Source organism: Capra hircus, assembly GCF_001704415.2.
Source record: "Capra hircus breed San Clemente chromosome X unlocalized genomic scaffold, ASM170441v1, whole genome shotgun sequence".
Lineage (NCBI taxonomy): Eukaryota > Metazoa > Chordata > Mammalia > Artiodactyla > Bovidae > Capra > Capra hircus.
This window is the reverse complement of record NW_017189516.1, coordinates 38,488,992-38,509,928: the sequence shown is the minus strand read 5'-3', so window position 1 is coordinate 38,509,928 and position 20,937 is coordinate 38,488,992. Positions and strand designations below refer to the sequence as shown.

Sequence of the window (20,937 nt, the reverse complement as noted above, 5' to 3'; positions counted from 1 at the left end):
TGACACTTCTCTACTCTTAACACTGGCTGAGCAAAGCATCTTGCGTGGATTAACCTGTTTAACCCTTCCAACAACCTTATAAAATAAAGATTATTTTTTGAATATATATCTCTTTCTTTCTTTTGTCGTGTCAGTGTATTTTTGCAGAACGTGGCATCTTCGGCAGCAGGAATCTTACTCTTCTATTTTTTTTTCCTATCCCTACGCTTATTATCATCATAGTTTATATAGTGAGCTATCAAGATATTTATTCCATTAACTGACTCACTGCCAGTGTGAGGAATCCCAGGGAAACCAGGCAAATGAGAGACTCTATGGTGCTACAGTTACCCTGACTGTTAACCTCCAAATCATGGGCCTAGCAAACAACTCCACTAAATAATCCTGCTTTCTCCTTTTCCAGCCAGTTTCTGACTCTTCAAAAAATTGTAGGCCGTTCTCAGAGTACTGGAAGTTGAAAGAAGACAAATCTCCCTTCTGGCATTCTGAGGTTGGTGTCAACTGCAAAAGTCAACTGTGTTTTATCATTCTCTATTAATATTGTTTAGGAACTCAAAACAAATATTAATAGCCAAGTATTTTTAGGAAGAAATAAAACATTTCACTTTCATGTCTATCTTCAGTTCTGATTTTTAAATTAAATTTCACATCACTAAACTTACTATCTTTTTTGTTCTATTTCAATTGGTGTGGGTGGTTCATGTTAGAGGAATTGCCTGACTTGTCCTAAGACATCAGTTTTGTCATCCTTAATTTTGCCCTAAGACAGCAAGGTTTCTAGTGAGCTTCTATTTTGGGCTCCAGGAATAACTTAGGCTTTGGTTTCAAAACTTTCCCTTCTTCTCCTGACACCTCTAAGAGATGCAGCTGCTCCCTACTGCCTGGACCAAGTCTTTTGAATTAGTCGCTTTCCCTTGATAGCTGGCCTAGGTCAAGTTCCCCATACAAACTTTCACTTTTTACCTTCTGAGACAGAATTCTACTAGGTTTAGCTCACATCATAAATGAGCTCCTTCCACTCCATTCCTCTTCTCATTTCTTCCCAGACATTTCCTGCTCAGATTTTCGCTTTCAAGTCAAATTGCCCCCATGTTGACTAATCCTTCAATTATTCTCTCTCTTGTCTGCCTGCTTCTAGCTCATTAAAACATTAGCTCTTCCTAAAACCTATATTTATATTCATTATACATACATAAGAAATCCCTTTCTGGACAAAAGGGGTATACGGAGACTACGTGTGAAATTGGAAAGGGGGATATTCATCATATCAGAATGGTTAAGGAGAAGGGAGAACCTAATTTGCATCACTGAATACATCTTACGACTCTCGCTAAGTGAAATCAAGGGTCAGGTAATCAGAAGCATCCTCTGCTAGATCCCTATCAGACGAAATATTCTCTGCCTTGGATTTGCACATAGCCTCAGGGGTCATGCACATTAATACTAGTTGATATGGAACATCTCATTTTCCTCACTGGAGAATTAATTCCTCCTTCCACTCTACTCCCACGACACACGCTATTTCCCACAACTATAGAAGATCATCTTTCAAGATTTGAAATATCTTGAATTTTTTGCTTGAATCTTGATGATTCACTGGATCATCGAAAAAGCAAGAGAATTCCAGAAAAAACATCTATTTCTGCTTTATTGGCTATGCCAAAGCCTTTGACTGTGTGGATCACAAGAAACTGTGGAAAATTCTTCAAGAGATGGGAATACAAGATGATCTGACCTGCCTCTTGAGAAATCTGTATTCAGGTCAGGAAGCAACAGTTAGAACTGGACATGGAACAACAGACTGGTTCCAAATAGGAAAAGGAGTACGTCAAGGCTGTATATTGTCACCCTGCTTATTTCACTTCTTTGCAGAGTACATCATGAGAAATGCTGGGCTGGAAGAAGCACAAGCTGGAATCAAGATTGCTGGGAGAAATATCAATAACCTCAGATAAGCAGATGATACCACCCTTATGGCAGAAAGTGAAGAGAAGCTAAAAAGCCTCTTGATGAAAGTGAAAGAGGAGAGTGAAAAAGTTGGCCTAAAGCTCAACATTCAGAAAACGAAGATCATGGCATCCAGTCCCATCACTTCATGGGAAACAGATGGGGAAACAGTGGAAACAGTGTCAGACTTTATTTTTTGGGGCTCCAAAATCACTGCAGATGGTGACTGTAGCCATGAAATTAAAAGACGCTTATTCCTTGGAAGGAAAGTTATGACCAACCTAGATAGCATATTCAAAAGCAGAGACATTACATTGCCGACTAAGGTCCGTCTAGTCAAGGCTATGGTTTTTCCTGTGGTCATGTATGGATGTGAGAGTTGGACTGTGAAGAAGGCTGAGCGCCGAAGAATTGATGCTTTTGAACTGTGGTGTTAGAGAATACTCCTGAGAGTCCCTTGGACTGCAAGGAGATCCAACCAGTCCATTCTGAAGGAGATCAGCCCTGGGATTTCTTTGGAAGGAATGATGCTAAAGCTGAAGCTCCAGTACTTTGGCCACCTCATGCGAAGAGTTGACTCATTGAAAAAGACTCTGATGCTGGGAGGGATTGGGGGCAGGAGGAGAAGGGGACGACAGAGGATGAGATGGCTGGATGGCATCACTGACTCGATGGACGTGAGTCTGAGTGAACTCCAGGAGTTGGTGATGGATAGGGAGGCCTGGCGTGCTGCGATTCATGGGGTCACAAAGAATCAGACACGACTGAGTGACTGAACTGATAGAGATCACGATTTTTAAAATCTCTTTGTATAGGTCTAATTCAACTGGTTTAGGTCTAACTCAAATGGTTTAGTATTTGAATGTCCCAAGGCCAGGATTCTGTCTTTCTAATCTTCCTCTTCCAACTGCCTAGTGTGTATTAATAAATACATGAATGAATGAGCAGATGCTCTAGGCACGGGAAGTCAGGTCCTGTTGCTTTTTAGCTTAGAACCGTCCCAGGTCTGCCCTTCATACTAAGAACAGATTCCACTTGCTTTGAACTGTAGGAGACCAGACTCTACTTGGTCTGACTCTTGGGTGCTCAGTCACCTGCTCTTATTTATCATCTTGCTTCCTTAGCTTCAGTCACACTAGTCTCTTCATTGTTTCTCAAGCCCCCTAAGGATGCTCCCATCCCAGAGCCTTTATATTTTTTGTTTCCTCTACTTGGAACCCTTTGCACAAACCCCCATATCTGCCTGCTGTGCTTCCTCATTTCTTGATGAAATGTCACCACCCTGACTACCCCATTTAAAGTGTTCCTGTCCCCATAACCTCTGGCCTGTTTAGCCTGCTTTATTCTTTATCCAGCTTATTATGTTATGATTGCCTTCTCCTATTAAAAGCTCCATGAGACGGAACTCATCTTCAAATCACTACTGCTTTCCTAGTACCTAGAAAGAGTCTGACCTATAGTGGTCACTGAATGGACATTTATTGAGTGAGAGAATGAATCAGTTCTTAACTGGCTGAAAATAAAGGGACGCTCGTAACTTTTTCAAGACATTAGGCTAGGCGTGAGACTAAGTTCTTTTCCATCATATTAGAGTGGGAATAATCTTGCGAGTGTGCTGTTATTCATTCAATCAAGGCTTCTCCTTCATCTATCTGTCAGGAGTTAGATGCATGAAATTAAAAGAAAAAAAAAAGCACAATGCATGCCGTTTACACTTGTGGTGCTCAGACTCCAACCTGTTTCCTTTTATGATCTATTTTATTGAGTCTCTTTCCTTCTAACTCTTGCCCATCATTGGCATGTATCCTGCTGAGCTTTAGGTGTGAGGCAAGGAGCTGATGTAATTTTCTGCTGTCCCCAAAGTCCTTCCCCACTGATGGAGCTCATTGAGGTCAGACACCTTAAATAGTGATCATTATCACATGCACTGGGCAGAATCATCAACCTCATTATGAAAGCAAGAGTAAATCAAATTACCCAGTGACCAGCATGAGCCTATGATAAGACTTTTTTTCTCAGATGCATCTAAATGTCTATCCGTGACACTGCCCCATCACACACTGGGTTCCCCAGGAAGCAGACTCCAAGACCAAGTTCAGAGAGGAGGGTATTTGGGAAGTCATGGTGCCTTTGTGATCAACATATATGGAAGGGAGCAGGCATGGCAGAAAACTCACATGCAGGCCCAGTGACAGTCTCCCTCAACCCCTCAGGAACTCGAGCTAGAATGTTCAAGTTCTCCTGAGTTGGGCCAAATTGGCCACGTCTCTGTACTCCTACATTACTCAGGAGCTGCCTGTGGAAGGGGTGTGATCTCGGGCAAGGTAGCTGAGGCGACTCCCAAAGGGACAGACAGCGGAGGGTTGTCTCTTCATTGAAGGGGACCTAGGAATGTAGAAAAGTCATCTCCCATGCTCCCTCAGGCAGAGGTCACTGCACTCAGTCCTTGTGACCTTGTTTTGGGGGCCGCACATCATCCAGAGGTTGGTGGACAGGAGGCATCCTCAACCAGGGGCAATTCTGCCCTCCAGGAGACATCGGACAGTACCTGGAGACATTTTTGTTGTCATGACTGAGGGAGAGGGGCGTCACTGGTATGGGATGCTGCTAATCCTGTAAGGCACACGACAGTCCCCACAACAAACGATTGTCTGGTTTAACATGTCACTAGTGCCCAAGTCAAGAAAGTCTAGTTTCGATCTGGCCTTGGCCTCTGAAATGACCTTCATTGTAAATAAACAGTAAATAAGTGAACCAATCGGCTGCTGCTTAGAGAGCTTGACCAAAATACACAGAGATAAATGCAGAAGGGAGAGAGGTGGGGCAGTTAGAAAAAGTCAGGGGCTAAAGAAGAAAACAGAAGTCACAAGGCGGGAGAAACTGAGTAAGGAGGAGGAGGGAAGAGAGAAGCTGTGACAGCTGTGATAGTCTGAAGTCCACAGTGGTAAAGGCAAATACAGAGAGAGGCAAACGCATAATTGACAGTGAATGTTCTTCCCTATCTGTCCTCAGGTTTCCATGAATCCTTAAAATGCCCCTCATCACCTAGGCCCATCCCTGTGCCTTCCAGCACATTCTGAAGCACACCTGCATTAGACTGAAATCAAGATGCTTGTTACTGCTGCTATCTGCAAGTGTATTTAAAAATTCAAAAGAGTGGCTTTTAAACCAGGAAACATTTCTGTAAGTCTACACAAAAAAACCCCAAACACCTTTTGTCCTTACCTCAAAGCTCTCACAAAAAATTATCTTCTCTTCCAAACTGGTTGTGTTCTGAAAATGGAAAACGTCCAAATGGGAAGGAAAAAAAAAAATGAAAGTAATGATTTTTACCCACAGGGATGTGATTCCACCATTTCTGTTTGTGCAAACCTTTGTATTTTGGGAGAGATGACAAAATGCTACCCTAGGCCAAATGCACAAACACCTTCATTTTCTGGGGAGTGTAAAAATATACCTTTCAGAGCCAGCCTTCCACTAAAATAGTGCCCATGCGTCATGAAACTGATCCAACGCTGTGATGCTGGTCTCCCTGCTCTAAGCCCTCGTGAGGCCCAGAGGAATCTGTCATGAGGAGGAAGATGAAATAGGAAAGAAACAGGTACTTGTCTCATCTCTGCCATGCCACTGGACCAATTTCCACGTAGGCAAGTGATGAAGGAGAGGCACTTAGCAATCAAGGTGAATGTCACCATTGAGCCTGAAAGCCAGTTTCTGGGAGCTTCTAAAATCTAAAAGAGGTCCATGCTATTGGTGTCCCACTCAGATTGCCTCTCCCCAGCTGGTGTACCCATTCCCCGCTGTTGGCAGCACTGGCTGCTATGGTTCCATCACTCCCAGCTCCAGAGAGCTGGAAACTGCCTTGCTGGTCACTACTCCACACAACTGCTGCTGCTAAGTCGCTTCAGTAGTGTCTGACTCTGTGTAACCCCATAGATGGCAGCCCACTAGGCTCCCCGTCCCTGGGATTCTCCAGGCAAGAACACTGGAGTGGGTTGCCATTTCCTTCTCCAATGCATGAAAGTGAAAAGTGAAAGTGAAGTCGCTCAGTCGTGTCTGACCCTCAGCAACCTCATGGACTGCAGCCCACCAGGCTCCTCCGTCCATGGGATTTTCCAGGCAAGAGTACTGGAGTGGTGTCATTGCCTTCTCCAACTCCCCACAAATCCATGGCCAATGGAGGACTGACACAGGGGCGCAGAAGCTCCCTTGCCCCCAAATGGGGCCACATCTGAGGAGCAATTCGTGCTCCAGAGTTCTGGGATGGATCAGGTGGAAGCGAGTCTCCACTGCCATGCTTAGGCTGACTCCCTGACCAGTCTTCCCCAGCTTATCCTGCTTCCCTCCTTCACACCTGAGAGCTGCTCTCTCAACAGCTGGCTTGTCCAGGAACCCTTGTGTAGGGCTCTGTTTCTGTGGAACGTCACTGAAGGCGAGGGTGAGCAACTATCCTCGTACGCCTGGGACTGAGGAGCTTTCCTGGGACATAGGAATGTAAACGCTAAGACCAAGAACATCCTGCACAAACCAGAACAAATGGGCCTCCTCTCTAAGGCAGATAGGTATTGGGGTCCTGAACTTTACCTTCTAGGGACTTGGGTGGTCTCAATAACATTAATACACTTGGTGGTGTTCTGGTCAATCAGTCATGCCAAAAAGAAACAGAAAGTCTTGGTTTGCAGTATTTGCTAAATTGGCGGGGCAGGGCGGGGAGGTGGTAGCGGTGGGGTTGGTGGATCAATATTCTCACTATGGCGGTTGATTTCAAGCTCCCAAAGGTGTGTTTAACAATCAGCTCACAATTCCAATAATACACAACTGGCTCCCCTGAGCTAGTATAAGCCAGTTCCAGTGCAGAAATTCCCACAGGATAAAACTGAGAACTTTTCCTAAGCTTCCTCCTGCGTTCCAATAAATGGATGGGTAGGGCCATATAAAATTTTGTTCCTGTGGATTCTCTCAAGCAAATAAATCTAAGGTCTAAATTGGAGAATATAAATTTGAGCTCAAGGCGAAAGGGCCATAGAAATAGGTTTTGAGAAGAGAGAGTAATGATGAACACCATAACTGCTTTCTGAGGGCAACTGAAAGGCTATCTTTGAACTTAGGGAGACATTACCAGCATCACTGATAAATGGTTTTTAGACGGTATTTCTTCCAAGTTCCCAACACTCAAGACAGCATGTGACTGTTGAAGAAACTGGTTCAAATTATTTTGTCCTGAGATTTTACCTAATGGCTTTAGGCTGAAAATCATCTTCCATTTTACCTATGGGTTTCTTTATGACTTTTATCATGATGGTTTCTTTAAGCTGACCCGAGCTTTAAATGATTGGCCTACTCGTATGTCAAATTCATCCATCCCCTGAGGACAATGGTAGCATAGTGCAGCACTAGTAAGTGAAATGCCAGCAATTATGAAACGTGCTTAAAGTTTTCCCCACCCCACCCTTTTTATTAAGTGTGTGAGTGAGGGAGGAGGCGGTGAAGGTTTGGCAACTCCCAAGAGGGAAACAAGCTTTGTAGCCTTAATGTAGCAAGGAGAAACTGTCAACACTTAGGTTACTTAAACAAGAGAAAAAGAGTGAATCAGGGATTTGATTAAGGCAGTTAAGATTATAAAGCCTGCAAGAAATAAGTGATCAGTTCTTTCTTTTTACAGTGTCTCATAACGTGAGAACAAGAAGATCACTCAGTGAAACTCACGGCTTTTAAATTCAGAATAAAGAGTAAAAAGGAAATTCGTCTTCTGGAGTTATAGGAGAGTTTAATACTGCCAGAAGTCACTGGGTTCAGAGCTAGAGAATAAAAAATTTTGCCTTTACTGTTTTTTCCCCTATCATACAAGAAATACACTGTCATTATTAAAAAAAAAAAAAACCTGCAAGGGTAAAAAGAAAGTAAAACACAACAGCTGTTTGCATTTTGAGGTATTCAATTTTCAGTCTTTTCTTGATATGTACCTTTCTGTTGCTTATTATTTATTTTCTAATATAGTTGTGATTATGTTGTAATTTTGAAGACAGCTTTTCCCCTTAATATATTACATGGCACAGTAGACATTTAGAAAAAGGACTATGTAAAGTTATGAATGCTATTAGACCTTGCTGAAAGGCAACATAAAAAGTCGTATTATTTATTGTCTACTATGTGGTAGTCACTATGCTGAATCTCATGCCACTGTGTACTAACAAAAGAGGGGAGGAAATTTATCTCCTCTTCTTTTGGGTATAAGACATAATTCATTCTGTGTAAAATTTTACTGAACATTTATCAAGTACAGATACTCTGTTAGATACTGGAGGATATAACCGTCAACAAAACTAAAACCATCCTGTCCTTATACGTTCTTTAGTTGCTTCGTCATGTCTGACTCTTTTGTGACCCCATGGACTGTAGCCCTCCAGGCTCCTCTGTCCAGAGGATTCTCCAGTTAAGAATACTGAAGTTGTTTGCCATTTCCTTCTCCAGGAGATCTTCTCAATCCAGGGATCAAGCCTGAGTCTCCTGCATTGGCAGGCAAATTCTTTACCACTGAGCCACCAGGGAAACCCCCTTACAGAGACTAGGTTAGGGTCTACTTATTGATTATTCACCTATTCGTTAGTTACAGAAGTAACTGTTGAGTTCTTCTAATACGCAAAACACTGTACTTTCAGATTAGATCCATGAAAAACATCTTTGGAAAGGAGAGGAAATACACTGAGAAGTAAATACAAGAGAATGAAAGCTACTTCTATGTCTTTTATGTCTAGTTTGACTCTAATAGGCAGATAAGAAGTTATACTATCAAGTTGATAGTAAAGATAGCAATGCTAATAGCAAACACTTGCATAGCACTATAGCACCTACAGTGTGTTAGGCACTGTTGTATGGCTTCCCTGATAGTTCAGTTGGTAAAAAATCCCCCTGCAAGGCAAGAGACCCTGGTTCAATTCCTGGGTCGAGAAGATACGCTAGAGAAGGGATAGGCTACCCACTCCAGTATTCTTGGGTTTCCCTGGTGGCTCAGCTGGTAAAGAATCTGCTTGCAATGCGGAAGACCTGGGTTTGATCCCTAGGTTGGGAAGATCCCCTGGAGAAGGGAAAGGCTACCCATTCCAGTATACTGGCTTGGAGAATTCCATGGACTGTACAGTCCATGGGGTAAGGCACTGTTGTAAGGGTTTTACATATGTTAACTCTTTGATCTTCACTATAACACTAAGAGATAGTATTACCATATTTTATTGAATTCAAAACCCTATTAAAGGGCTTCCTTGTTGACTCAGTGGTAAAGAATCCGCCTGCCAATGTAGGGGACACAGGTTCGGTCCCTGATCTGGGTAGATCCCAGATTGAAGCAGCTAAGCCCACGTGCTACAACTACTGAGCTTGTGCTCCAGAGCCTGGGAGCTGTAACTACTGAGCCCACATGCCACTACTAAAGCCCACATACCTTAAAGCACTTGCTCTGCAACAAGAGAAGCCACCGCAATCAGAACCCTATGCACCGCAACTAAAGAGTGGCCCCCACTTGCCACAACTAGAGAAAGCTCATGCAGCAGTGAAGACCTAGCATGGCCAAAAGTAAATAAATACAATAATTTTTAATTTTAGACATTAGACATAAGGTATATTCTGATTTCAGAGCTGTTAAAACATGGGGGATATGTCTTAAATTTGATGAAATATATTATTATTCCCATTTTACAGATGAGAGATAAAGAGATTAAATATCTGAATCAATAGTTGAACCCAGTTAACCTAGTTTCAGAGTCTATACTCTTAACCAATAACTCATATCATTGGTGAAATGACACTTGGTTCAGGGGCACTAAGAGAAAAATTCAGGCTATACAAATCAACTTACTATGGCGCAGACCAACAGAAATACAAGAGAGAAAAATCAATGGTAGTATCAGACTAGACAGTCACTGGCCTGTGTATTAGTTCTTAATGGGTAAGGCAACACAAGGTATGGCACTGAAGTTCTGAAACTGGGTTCCAGTCCCAGATTTATTATAACCATCTATGTGACCTTGATTATGTCATTTGGTCTCTCTGCCCCTATTTTGTCATCTGTAAAGTAAGGGTAGGGCTGGGAATACTTCAGTACCCGTCAAACATTTTTGACTGGAATGCATAAAAGGAATATATTTTATGCTGTGATGTAGTACACAGACAGACAGACAGACACACACACACATCTTTTAACTGAAACCAGATACTTAGCCTTGCTTATGTAATGTACTCTGATATTTTCTAATCTGTTCCATTTCATTCCATTAAAAAATTGCTGGTTGCAAGTCATTAAACTGATTTCAGGATTCACTAATAAGTACCTTGAAAACAAGTCATATAGACACTCTCTAAGCTTCTCTCCAGTTAGGAAATTCCACAGGGGGCCTCCTGGGGTGGGGATGAGGGCTGGAAACCCCAGGAAAGAGAGAGTTGACCCATTGGCCTTACAAACAGTCATTTTCTTTTTAATTGGATCATGTTCTTACTACCTTCAGCAGAAAGTTCTCATTATCAAACTATTTGGCAAATATCACTTTAGGGCAAAAATTCTCATAGTCTATTCCCCAGCATGTTTAGTGAGAAATTAATTGGTGTGTCTGAAAAAGGCTTTGGTAGTCACAGAAAGAAGTAGGACAGGAGGGTCACCGACTCTATGCTCCTCTTAAGAGTTTTGATGTATATTAAGAGCTACAAGAATTCCCACAGGAAAGAAGTTTGCTTATCTTTATAACCTAGTGTTTTTCCAATCTTATTGACCCCAGAACTATTTTTTCAAGGGAGAGTTATTAACATCACAAAGAACATTAATGTTCTAAGGAACTTGGCTTGGGAAATGGCCCTGCAGGGAATTCTAGAACTTGTAAAATATTAATAACAAATATAAATTCTTTCTACTATTACAGAAAGATTTTTACTTTCTCATATAGAATTATACTTCTTGATGAGAAAAGTAAAATTTAGAAGAGAAGTCCAGAAAATTGAGAAATATCCAGAAAAAAATCTTGAATTCTTTAAAAAAAAAAAAAGAGTTCTTAAATTCTTGAAAATAACAAAAGTGGACTATTTGCAGACTCCTAGGCTAGTGAATACAATAGTACTGATACATTTTTGATCACTGACATATGAATATATTTTTAAAATATATAAAATTTTAAGGATAAATATATTTTAAAATCACACTACTAGAATTTCTCCTTCTTCTTGGTTTACGTTGCAGAAGTCAATCAGAAGTAGTAGAATATTAAAGCTCAAATTAAAGGCAAGCTGCTGCTGCTGCTGCTATGTCACTTCAGTCGTGTCCGACTCTGTGCGACCCCAGAGACGGCAGCCCACCAGGCTCCCCTGTCCCTGGGATTCTCCAGGCAAGAACACTGGAGTGGGTTGCCATTTCCTCCACCAATGCATGAAAGTGAAAAGTGAAAGTGAAGTCGTGTCCGACTCTCAGTGACCCCATGGACTGCAGCCCACCAGGCTCCTCCATCCATGGGATTTTCCAGGCAAGAGTACTGGAGTGGGGCGCCACTGCGTCTATCAATGGATAAAGGTGATATTTTACAATGTTTCCTCTTCTCATTTTCTCTCAGATCTAAGATAAAAGAAACAGCCTCTTTAACAAGTAGAGACTGGGCCACCAAGAAGAAACAGTGAATACTTAAGTAAAAGGCTGCCTCTTCCTACTAATAAAAGAAGAAAACAAAGACAGCTGGTAATGTAATTTTCAAAGGTGTGTGTGTGTGTGTGTGTGTGTGTGTGTGTGTGTGTGTGTGTGTGTGTGTGTGTGTGTGTGTGTGTGTGTGTGTGTGTGTGTGTGTGTGTGTGTGTGTGTCTGACAGAGACACAGAGAGAGAAGGAGACAGAGAAGTGACTGTGTGTTGAGGGGGTGCGGTCAATGGTTCGTCCTTATTTCTCCTTTCTTTTAACTGCGAAGCTTCAGAAATCACTCTATTATTATTCCTGGTAAACTGCAAGCAAATTATTAGATACCTATCAACTCAAACTCATTTAATATGAGCTTAGTTGTATTTTTCAAACATATTTTTACTTTTGGGGAGGGGGAACTTTTTCTTTTTATAGAACATAAAAATAACAGCAAATAAGTGACTTCAGAGAGGCCCTGACTCACATACGGTTTTGATGGCGCACCCAATTGCTAGTGCCACTTTCTACAGATCAGTTTGGCAACACATAACAAAAGCCTTACAAATGTAAACATCCTTTAACACAGCATGTTCCATTTTGGGGGCATTAACCTTATGGAAAGAATCTGAGGTATTTATAAAGGTGTGTGAAGAATATTAGATATGATATACAATCCTCGATAAAGAACTGAGAATTTTGAAATAACCTTAAGTGATTGAGTGATTTAGAATTGTGGTAAATGTGGGACAGCCACAGAAGGGAATACTATGCCATCATTTAAAAAATGCACTCTGCAGAGAATATTTAAATATACAAAAATATTTTTATTATAGTTCTAAGGGGAAAAAGCAGGTCATAAACATGTAAAATATTTTTATCCCTGTTTGGTTTAAAAAAAGGGAGAGAGAGAAAATCTGAGTACATACACACCCCTGAGAGATAGACAGAATGTGTATAAACCACATTTTTTATAGTGGTTATCTCTAAGTGGTTGGATTACAGATAATTTTTCTTTCCTGTTTGTGCTCTCTGCTTTCCAAAATCTCCTTGAGGGGCCTATATTACCTCTGTAATTTACGAAAGAGACAACAGAAGGAAATAATCTTTTATCTTTAGTCTCAAGATATCCTATTTCTCAAATATCCCTTCAGCCAAATTGGTATTTTGTGATACCCATAAGCAAAGCTTCTAAGCATATATTGATACTCTACACAAATACTTAAGAAATTGGTGACCTCTGGGGCTGGCTCCATATAAGCAGGTCAATCAGTAGATTTCTGAGTATCCATGTATACAGGTCTGACCTTTCTGGATGTGGGCACCATGTGATACGGGTTGAGAGGTATGGAGATGTTCCTCCTGGCCCCTTGAAGTTCTCCCCTTATAGCTCAGAGATTATGGCTGACGTTTCACCCCCAGAGTCATTCCTCAGGCTTATTGCTTTTCACCTTATTAAAATGCAAATAACCCAGAAATAGTACACATTAAACTTTACCTGTCACCTGGGTAAAATGAGTATAACATATCATTTTCTGATATTAGGCTTTAACGGGGGAAGACATAGGAATTCAAGTAGGGCAGGCAGATAGAATAAAGAGTGAATGAATATATATATATATAACATCTGAGGAACAATTAATATGCATAATAGTAATATTTTTATTTATGGTTTATGAATCACTTACATGTTATTGCATTTAATCTCAATTAAATTGAATAGAATGGCTCTGCCACCAAGGCAATTTAAGCAGACCAGAAATTGGGGGAAACATAGAAGGTAAAATGTGCAGGATTTAAAATTGTTCTGGAGCCATTCTCAAAAGCCACAATCCCACTCAATTATGTATACTGCTTTAATTTGCCTTTCTTTTTTTGACAGTTTCTAAGTATTTGTGATACTGTCCAAATAATGAGTGCATGTTGATAAAAAGGTCAGACCCAGTCAAGAAAATAAGACAACTTCTTGTTTCATATACTATCCATGTATAATGAAAAGAGAGGACAACTACTTTCCAGGAATTTTTGTTCTAAGTAAAATGGCCAATTGGAGACACACATGAAAGCATTAAGTCAAATACTTTAAAATGTTTGTGAGCATGGATCTTTCTATTAACCTGTGGAAAATGGAGAAGAAAGGAAAGGACTAGAAAATGGCAAAAAAAGAGGAAGGCAGAAGCATGAAAGGAGAACACATAGAATTGCTTCTTCTCTGTTAAAATCTATCAATTTACCAAAGACAGTCTATTGTGGTGGTTAAAAACAGCCTCTGGAGCTGACTTCTTGGGTTTGAATCCTGGCTCTGTCATCTACACCCTCTGTGACTGTGTCTCAATTTACTCATCTTAAAAAATGGGTATAATAATAATAGTACCGACCTTACAAGTTGCCATAAGAGTTAGGTTGGGTCATATTCATAATATTGTCAGGCATAAAGTAATTGCCTTAAATGATGGGTCAACCCCACCAAACAGAAATAAACTCAACATGGATTAAGGATCTAAATGTAAGACTGGATACTCTGAAACTCTTAAAGGTAAACATAGGCAGAACATTCTTTCACATAAAATTTTCAATCCATCTCCTAGAATAATGGAAATAAAAACAAAAACAAATAGGACCGAATTAAACTCAAAAGCTTAATTTTTGTTTGCACAGCTAACAAAACCATAAACAAAATGAAAAGACAACCCACAGAATGGGAGAAAATATTTGAAAACAATGTGACCAACAAAGGATTGATCTTCAATATTTACAAACAGCTTATGTGGCTCAATATTTTAAAAAATGAACAACCCAATTTAAAAAAATGGGCAGAAGATCTAAATAGACATTTCTCCAAAGAAGACACACAAGAGGCAAATGAAAAGATACTCAATGCTGCTAATTATTAGAGAAATGCAAATCAAAACTACAATGAGGCATCACCTCACACCAGTCAGAATGGCCATCATTAAAGTCTATAAACAATAAATCTTAGAGAGGGTGTGGAGAAAAGAGGACCCTCTTACAGTGTTGGTGGGAATGACAACTGGTGCAATCACTACGGAGAACAGTATGGAGGTTCCTTAAAAAACTTACAACAAAGCTATCATATAATCCAGCAATCCCACTGCTGGGCATATATTTGGAAAAATACATAATTCAATAAGATACATGTGCCCCAATGTTCACTGTAGCACTATTTAAAGTAGCGAAGACATGGAAGCAACCTAAATGACCATTGACAGAGGAATGGATAAAGAAGAGGTGGTGCACATATTCAATGGAATGCTCCTCAACCAAAGAATGAAATGATGCCATTTGCAGCAACATGGATGGACCTGGAGATGATCATACTAGGTGAAGTAAGTCAGACAGAGAGAGATGAATATCACATGGTATCATTTATATGTGGAATATAAAAATATGATACAAATGAGCTTATTTACAAAACAGAAATTGACTCACAGACTTTGAAAATGAATTTATGGTTACCAGAGGGGAGGGGTGGGGGAGAAGGATAGATAGGAAGTTTGGGATTGATATATGCATTGTTATATTTATAGTATGTTCCAATATTATGCTTGCAGTTAACCAAGGCTATTCCTCCTGGTTATTAATTATAGCAATATATTTACTTATAAAATATAATATTTATTAATGATATATGAATACTATAATTAATTATAAAATATAATAACAAAATAGTAAAACAAAAATAAAAAGAATGAAGAGAGGTCAAGGATAAAAGACAGATAAGAATAGTTAGGGAAAGGAAACAGGATGGGCTGAAGTTCCAACTTACAGGCAGGGAGTATTTAATCAATTATATAAAGAATCATAGATTCACAGTAATATATATTGAATTGTCATATAATTATATGATATTATAAGTATCAGCTTTATGAAGTGAACTGCCATGAGTAAAGATTCAAAAATATTACTCAATTTAGCACTTGAGAATACACTGTAGGAAATAATTGCGCATTAGCTGAAGAATGGACAAAATGATCTAATGGGTCCTCCTCATCCTAACCTTCTGAATCCACCCACTAAGTCATGTTTCAGGATGATTTGTGCCTCTAGTGCATTTGGCAGAGACTGTCATAATTCAACTCTAAAGAGCTACCAAGATGCAGTGAGGAGGCTAAGAGATGAAAGTGGTCAATGACTTACTGGAAAGGAAGTGCTGGGACGCTGGGCCAAAGTCCCTGTGGGCTTCGTGCAGCTGCCTGATGCGGTCCTCAACAGCCACCTGAGAGGAAGAGGAGAGAAATGATGTCCTCTCATCAGATATAACGAGGCTCAGTTAAAACAGTGCACCCTTTTTGGTAAGATCTTTTGAACTTCTAAGGTCGGAACACTAAAGCAATGATTTATAACCGTTTTAATATCCGCTTACCTTATACGCTCTCCAAGACTGATTTTTATCAAACTGAGCCCAAATGAGAAAGATTTGCTCTCTTGACAATGTTAAAATGAGACTTTTAAAAAACACTCTACTCATTGGCAGCCATGAGTGAACTACTGTTCCAGTTAGTACCATCAAAATTGCAAGCTCTTAAATTTTTCCCAAAAAGATTTGGTAGGGAGGCCACCATTCGCCAATAAACTAGATCACTGAAGGAACTCAGAAATGATAAATATTTTGTCTCAGCCTCTTGTCATCACCATTTTTAAAGAATCATACTGACTGATAATTAATGGATACTGAATGATATTTAATCACTGATAATTAATAAGTAACTAAGAGTTGCTTGATACTTTAAGAAATAAGAGGCAAGGTTTTAGGGTCGATGGTGAGAATTAAAAAACTTTAGATTTTATTGAACTTGGAAATTGCTGGGAACTAGAACTTTAACTGGCATGGATTAAAAATTGCCACTGCTTTTTTCCTATTATATTTTTCTATATTATATTGACACAGTAGTCTGTCAGCTTAGTGACAGAAGAAAGGGAACGAATTTTATGGACAAAATTGTCCATTGGCATTTTGCCAACTTTATATTAATGCTGGCCCCAGGCATCCTAGCTTTATAATTTCAGATCCTGATTTGGTTCTGAGCAGGCTATGCTAAACCAGAGGTTAGTCAGTGCTTGCCCAGAGCCATCAGAGACCAGGCAGGTTCATGCCTGTAAAACACATCTCAAATTCAACAGAAAAGTGCCTCAGGTAGTCTGGTCTAAAGTTGACTCTGACCTTCCCATATCAGTCAAGTACCTAGCCCAGATCCAGCACAGTCTTCTTGTTGCACATTCTCCTTAGCCTTGTCCATCTTTGCTGGGACCAAATATTTCGAAAACCAAGCAGAGTTCCCAAAAATGAAGAGTTTGCTTCATTGTGATGCACACAAACACACGAGGGACATTTGAAACCTACTTTCTCAGCCTTATGACCCTGCTGCTGCTGCTGCTCAGTAAGTAAGCTGTGTTTGACTCTTGGTGACCCTTTGGACTGACTATAGCTCCCCAGGCTCCTCTGTCCATGGGATTTTTCAGGCGCCAATACTGGAGTGCGCTGTCATTTCCTTCTCCAGGGGATCTTCCTGACCCAGGGATTAAACCATGTCTCCTGCGTCTCCTGCATTGCAGGTGGATTCTTTTTTATTTTTTTCTAGAGTAAATTTTGTATTTAAATCTCTTTATACATTGAATTCAGTTTTTTTATATATTTTATAAAGTTAATTTATTTATTTTAATTGGAGGCTAATTGCTTTACAATATTGTGGTGGGTTTTGCCATACATTGACATGAATCAGCCACGGGTGTACATGTGTCCCCCATCCCGAACCCCTCTCCCCCCTCCCTCCCCACCCCATCCCTCTGGGTTGTCCCAGTGCACTGGCTCTGAGTGCCCTGTCTCATGCATCGAACTTGGACTGGTGGTCTGTTTCACATACAGTAATATACATATTTCAATGCTATTCTCTCAAATCATCCTACCCTCACCTTCTCCCACAGAGTCCAAAAGTCTGTTCTTTGTATCTGTGTCTCTTTTGCTGTCTTGTGTATAGGGTCATTGTTATCATCTTTATAAATTCCATACATATGCGTTAATATACTGTATTAGTGTCTTTCTTTCCGGCTTACTTCACTCTGTATAATAGGCTCCAGTTTCATCCACCTCGTTAGAACTGACTCAAATGTGTTCTTTTTAATAGCTGAGTAATATTCCATTGTGTTATGTACCACAGCTTTCTTATCCATTCATCTGCCAACGGACATCTAGGTTGCTTCCATGTCCTAGCTATTGTAAACAGTGCTGTGATGAACACTGGGGTACATGTGTCTCTTTCAATTCTGGTTGGATTGTTTATCTCCTGAGCCATCAGGGGAAGTGGCTCAGATGGTGACTGCAATGCAGGAGATGCAGGTTTGATCCTTGAGTTGGGGGTCGAAAACAGTTGGACAGGAGTGAGCAAATAACACTTTCACTTTCTTATGACCCTGCACTCCCAGTCAAACTCTACCTGCCTGTCCTGTGGCATTCCATCCAACTTAACAACCCCGAGGCTTCCCTCTAGAGTGCTTGTATTCCCCTTTTCTCCCATTCAAGGCTGGTCTATGTTGGCTTCCTCAGCATTCCTGCAGTCCACGGTTTATACCTGGAGCACTTCTATCAGAGCCACTCGTTTCATTATATGGATGGACCGTAACCATTCCCTGCTTACTTCTGTCCTCCCCTCCCTCCCACAGGACGCACTGAATCCTGCATGTACTAAGTGGTAAGAAATATTTGTGTAATGACTAGTCGATCAAATCAGTGGGTAAGAGTGTGTGTGTGTGTGTGTGTGTGTGTGTGTGTGTGTGTGTGTGTGTATGCATGCACTAGTGTGAGAAAGAGAGGAGAGAGGGAGGGAGATATGGGAGAATAAATGAGAATGCTCACTGACACTAACTGCATGCTCTAAGTCCCTGGGTAAATTATTTGAATCTTAACTTACCTTATCATTACAATGGGACAATATGTCCTACCTCATGGAGTTATAATGGGGATTAAATAAGATGATACATGTGTTTAGCTCGGTTTCTATCATATGATAATTGCTCAGTAGATGTTAGTAGCTACTGTTATTGTTGCTATTATGCTTAATAAATGGAGAGGGATAGGTTATAGCGTGCAAGGCACCACATAAAATCCAAAAATGGATAGTACTATTAATCACTTTGTGCATGACAAAATGAAGTAACATGCAATCTTCCCAATAACTCTATGGAAGGAAGTAATATTGTTTCCCCAGTTCACAGATGTAGAAACTGAAGTACGAGAGGATAAAAAAAAAAAATCAACCGAACAAGATTGGCCTAAGCTTAAGCAGTTAGTAAACTGGCAGGTCCTGGATTCAAGCTCATTCAGTCTAACTGTTGGTCTTCACTGCTACTCCAGAGATTATGGCTGGAAAAAAAGTAGTGTATAAATATTTAATAAGCAGTGGGCTTTTTAATTTACTTTTACATTAATTTATTGAAAGCAGATCTAACCTAGTGTACCTATCTATGAAACTTTTAGCCATCAGTATATTTTATGGCCCAGTGCAAGGTCAGTTCCCGGTCTTGAAGAATGTGGTACCTTAAGATTGTAGACAAGAGCTGTAGAAGAACACGCAAATGAATGTGTGGAATATGTAATTCTTTCTAAAGGCAGAATGGGTCATTTCATAATGAAATCAAAGAAGAGAGGAATGTGAAATTTGGGGTGTGTAGGAAGGGATGGGGAGGCCATATGGAAATGGGCACGGAGCAGAAATCTTCGCACATGCTGAGAAAGAAATCCCCAAGGGAACATGTGGGTGGCGAAGGAGAATGAGCATGCCACAGGCCATTTCTTCTGGTGATAGTGTTAGTAGCTTCCTAGAGACCATGTGGGAACAGCATCAGAATCCATTATAAGCACCTGATCTGAAGGGTGCTTTCTTCTTCTTATAGGAAGGGCCATGGTGGTGGTTTCCAATGTATACCCAATAGTATTAAGAATTTAAAATGAGATAAAAATGAATTGCCATCCCTATAACTCAAACTTAAGAAAAGGTATAAAAGTGAGACAGAAATTTAAAATGCATCATCCTAACTAATGAGAACAGACCTTATAGTACAGGGAACTCTACTCACTGTTCCAAGGTGACCTAAATGGGAAGGAAATCCAAGGAAGAGGGGATATATGTATATGTACAGCTGATTCACTTTGCTGTACAATAGAAACTAACACAACATTGTAAAGCAATTATACCCCAATAAAAATAAGATGCACCATGTAATTAAATGAAGTCTTCAGAAAATAGTCTTAAATTAACTAAATAATTAAGCATAAAATATTTCTTTTCACAAATTATCTTTGGAGAAAGGTACAGCATGGACTGAATGCATAGCTAAGTAAATAATTTTAAGAAAGAAAAACCTGAAAGCACAGAAAATCCTCATAAATTGTAGCTACTTAGGAACAATGCACTTGTGAGCAATTAGACAAGGAGAAGAAACTTGATTAACTTTTAAAACAATAACTTCCATGTGTTAGGCCTTACTAACTGGATCTTTTTTTATAAAACCAATATAAAATTCTATATACAAACTAGGAAGCAAAAGTCAGAACTTTTACCCTGTTACCTTGTATTCTGGCACCATTCATTCTTTACTTGGTTGTTTATTTCTTCCTTTTCTAAGTATACGTTAATACAGAAAGAGATATGAAAGAAAGAAATGCTACAGTCTTGATCTTTGGAAGCATAAAGGGTTGGAGGTGAGGAATGCAAACAAGACAGGGAAAATTCTGGGGTAGCAAGCAGAACACTGGTGTCAGACAGGACAGTGAGATGCAGTTAGCTAGGTACGCTGCAAGCAGATGATGCAAAACAAGACTCTGCAGATGCTGAGGCTCAAGATTTACCCCATTAGCAAAGGGAACCACTGAAGATTTCTATGAGGGGACATGTGATTTGAGAGGGAAGTTGAGGTTTAGGGAGATGAGTCTGTCAGCGTGACAGATCCAAAGAGGCTGACACCAGTTAGAGGATGTTGGAAGTGATCTGACAAGACTTGGGGTGATATGTGTTGGAATGAAGACCATGCTGCCTGGAACAGAATAGAAGGTACAGACTGGGAGGTATTTTGAAATAAGGAAAAACTAAATACTTTGGTATGGGAGTGTAATTTTGGTAGAGAAGCAAATAGAACTTCAAGATTTCCAGGGTGGAAGACTGGGAGATTGCTGATGGAAATATCGAAATGGGAAAGGGGAGGAATGACAAATGGGTAAAGGAATTCTTTTGGAACAGAAAGAATTTGACCTAACAGTGAAAGATTTAATTGGAGATGTCACGTATAGCCAGTTGGGGAAATTCGCCCTGGTCATTAAAGGAAGGAAAATGAAGTGAA

At 40.1% G+C, this 20,937-nt stretch overlaps 1 protein-coding gene across 1 annotated transcript in view; it reads right to left on the bottom strand.

The window, feature by feature from the left end:
• DMD (dystrophin) overlaps positions 1-20,937 on the bottom strand; it is a gene marked incomplete in the record, with an annotated part of 2,117,027 nt that overhangs the window by 280,004 nt on the left and 1,816,086 nt on the right. Inside the window, 1 exon segment of the mRNA XM_018043695.1 lies at positions 15,745-15,823. Coding sequence (XP_017899184.1) covers positions 15,745-15,823 — 79 coding nt within the window.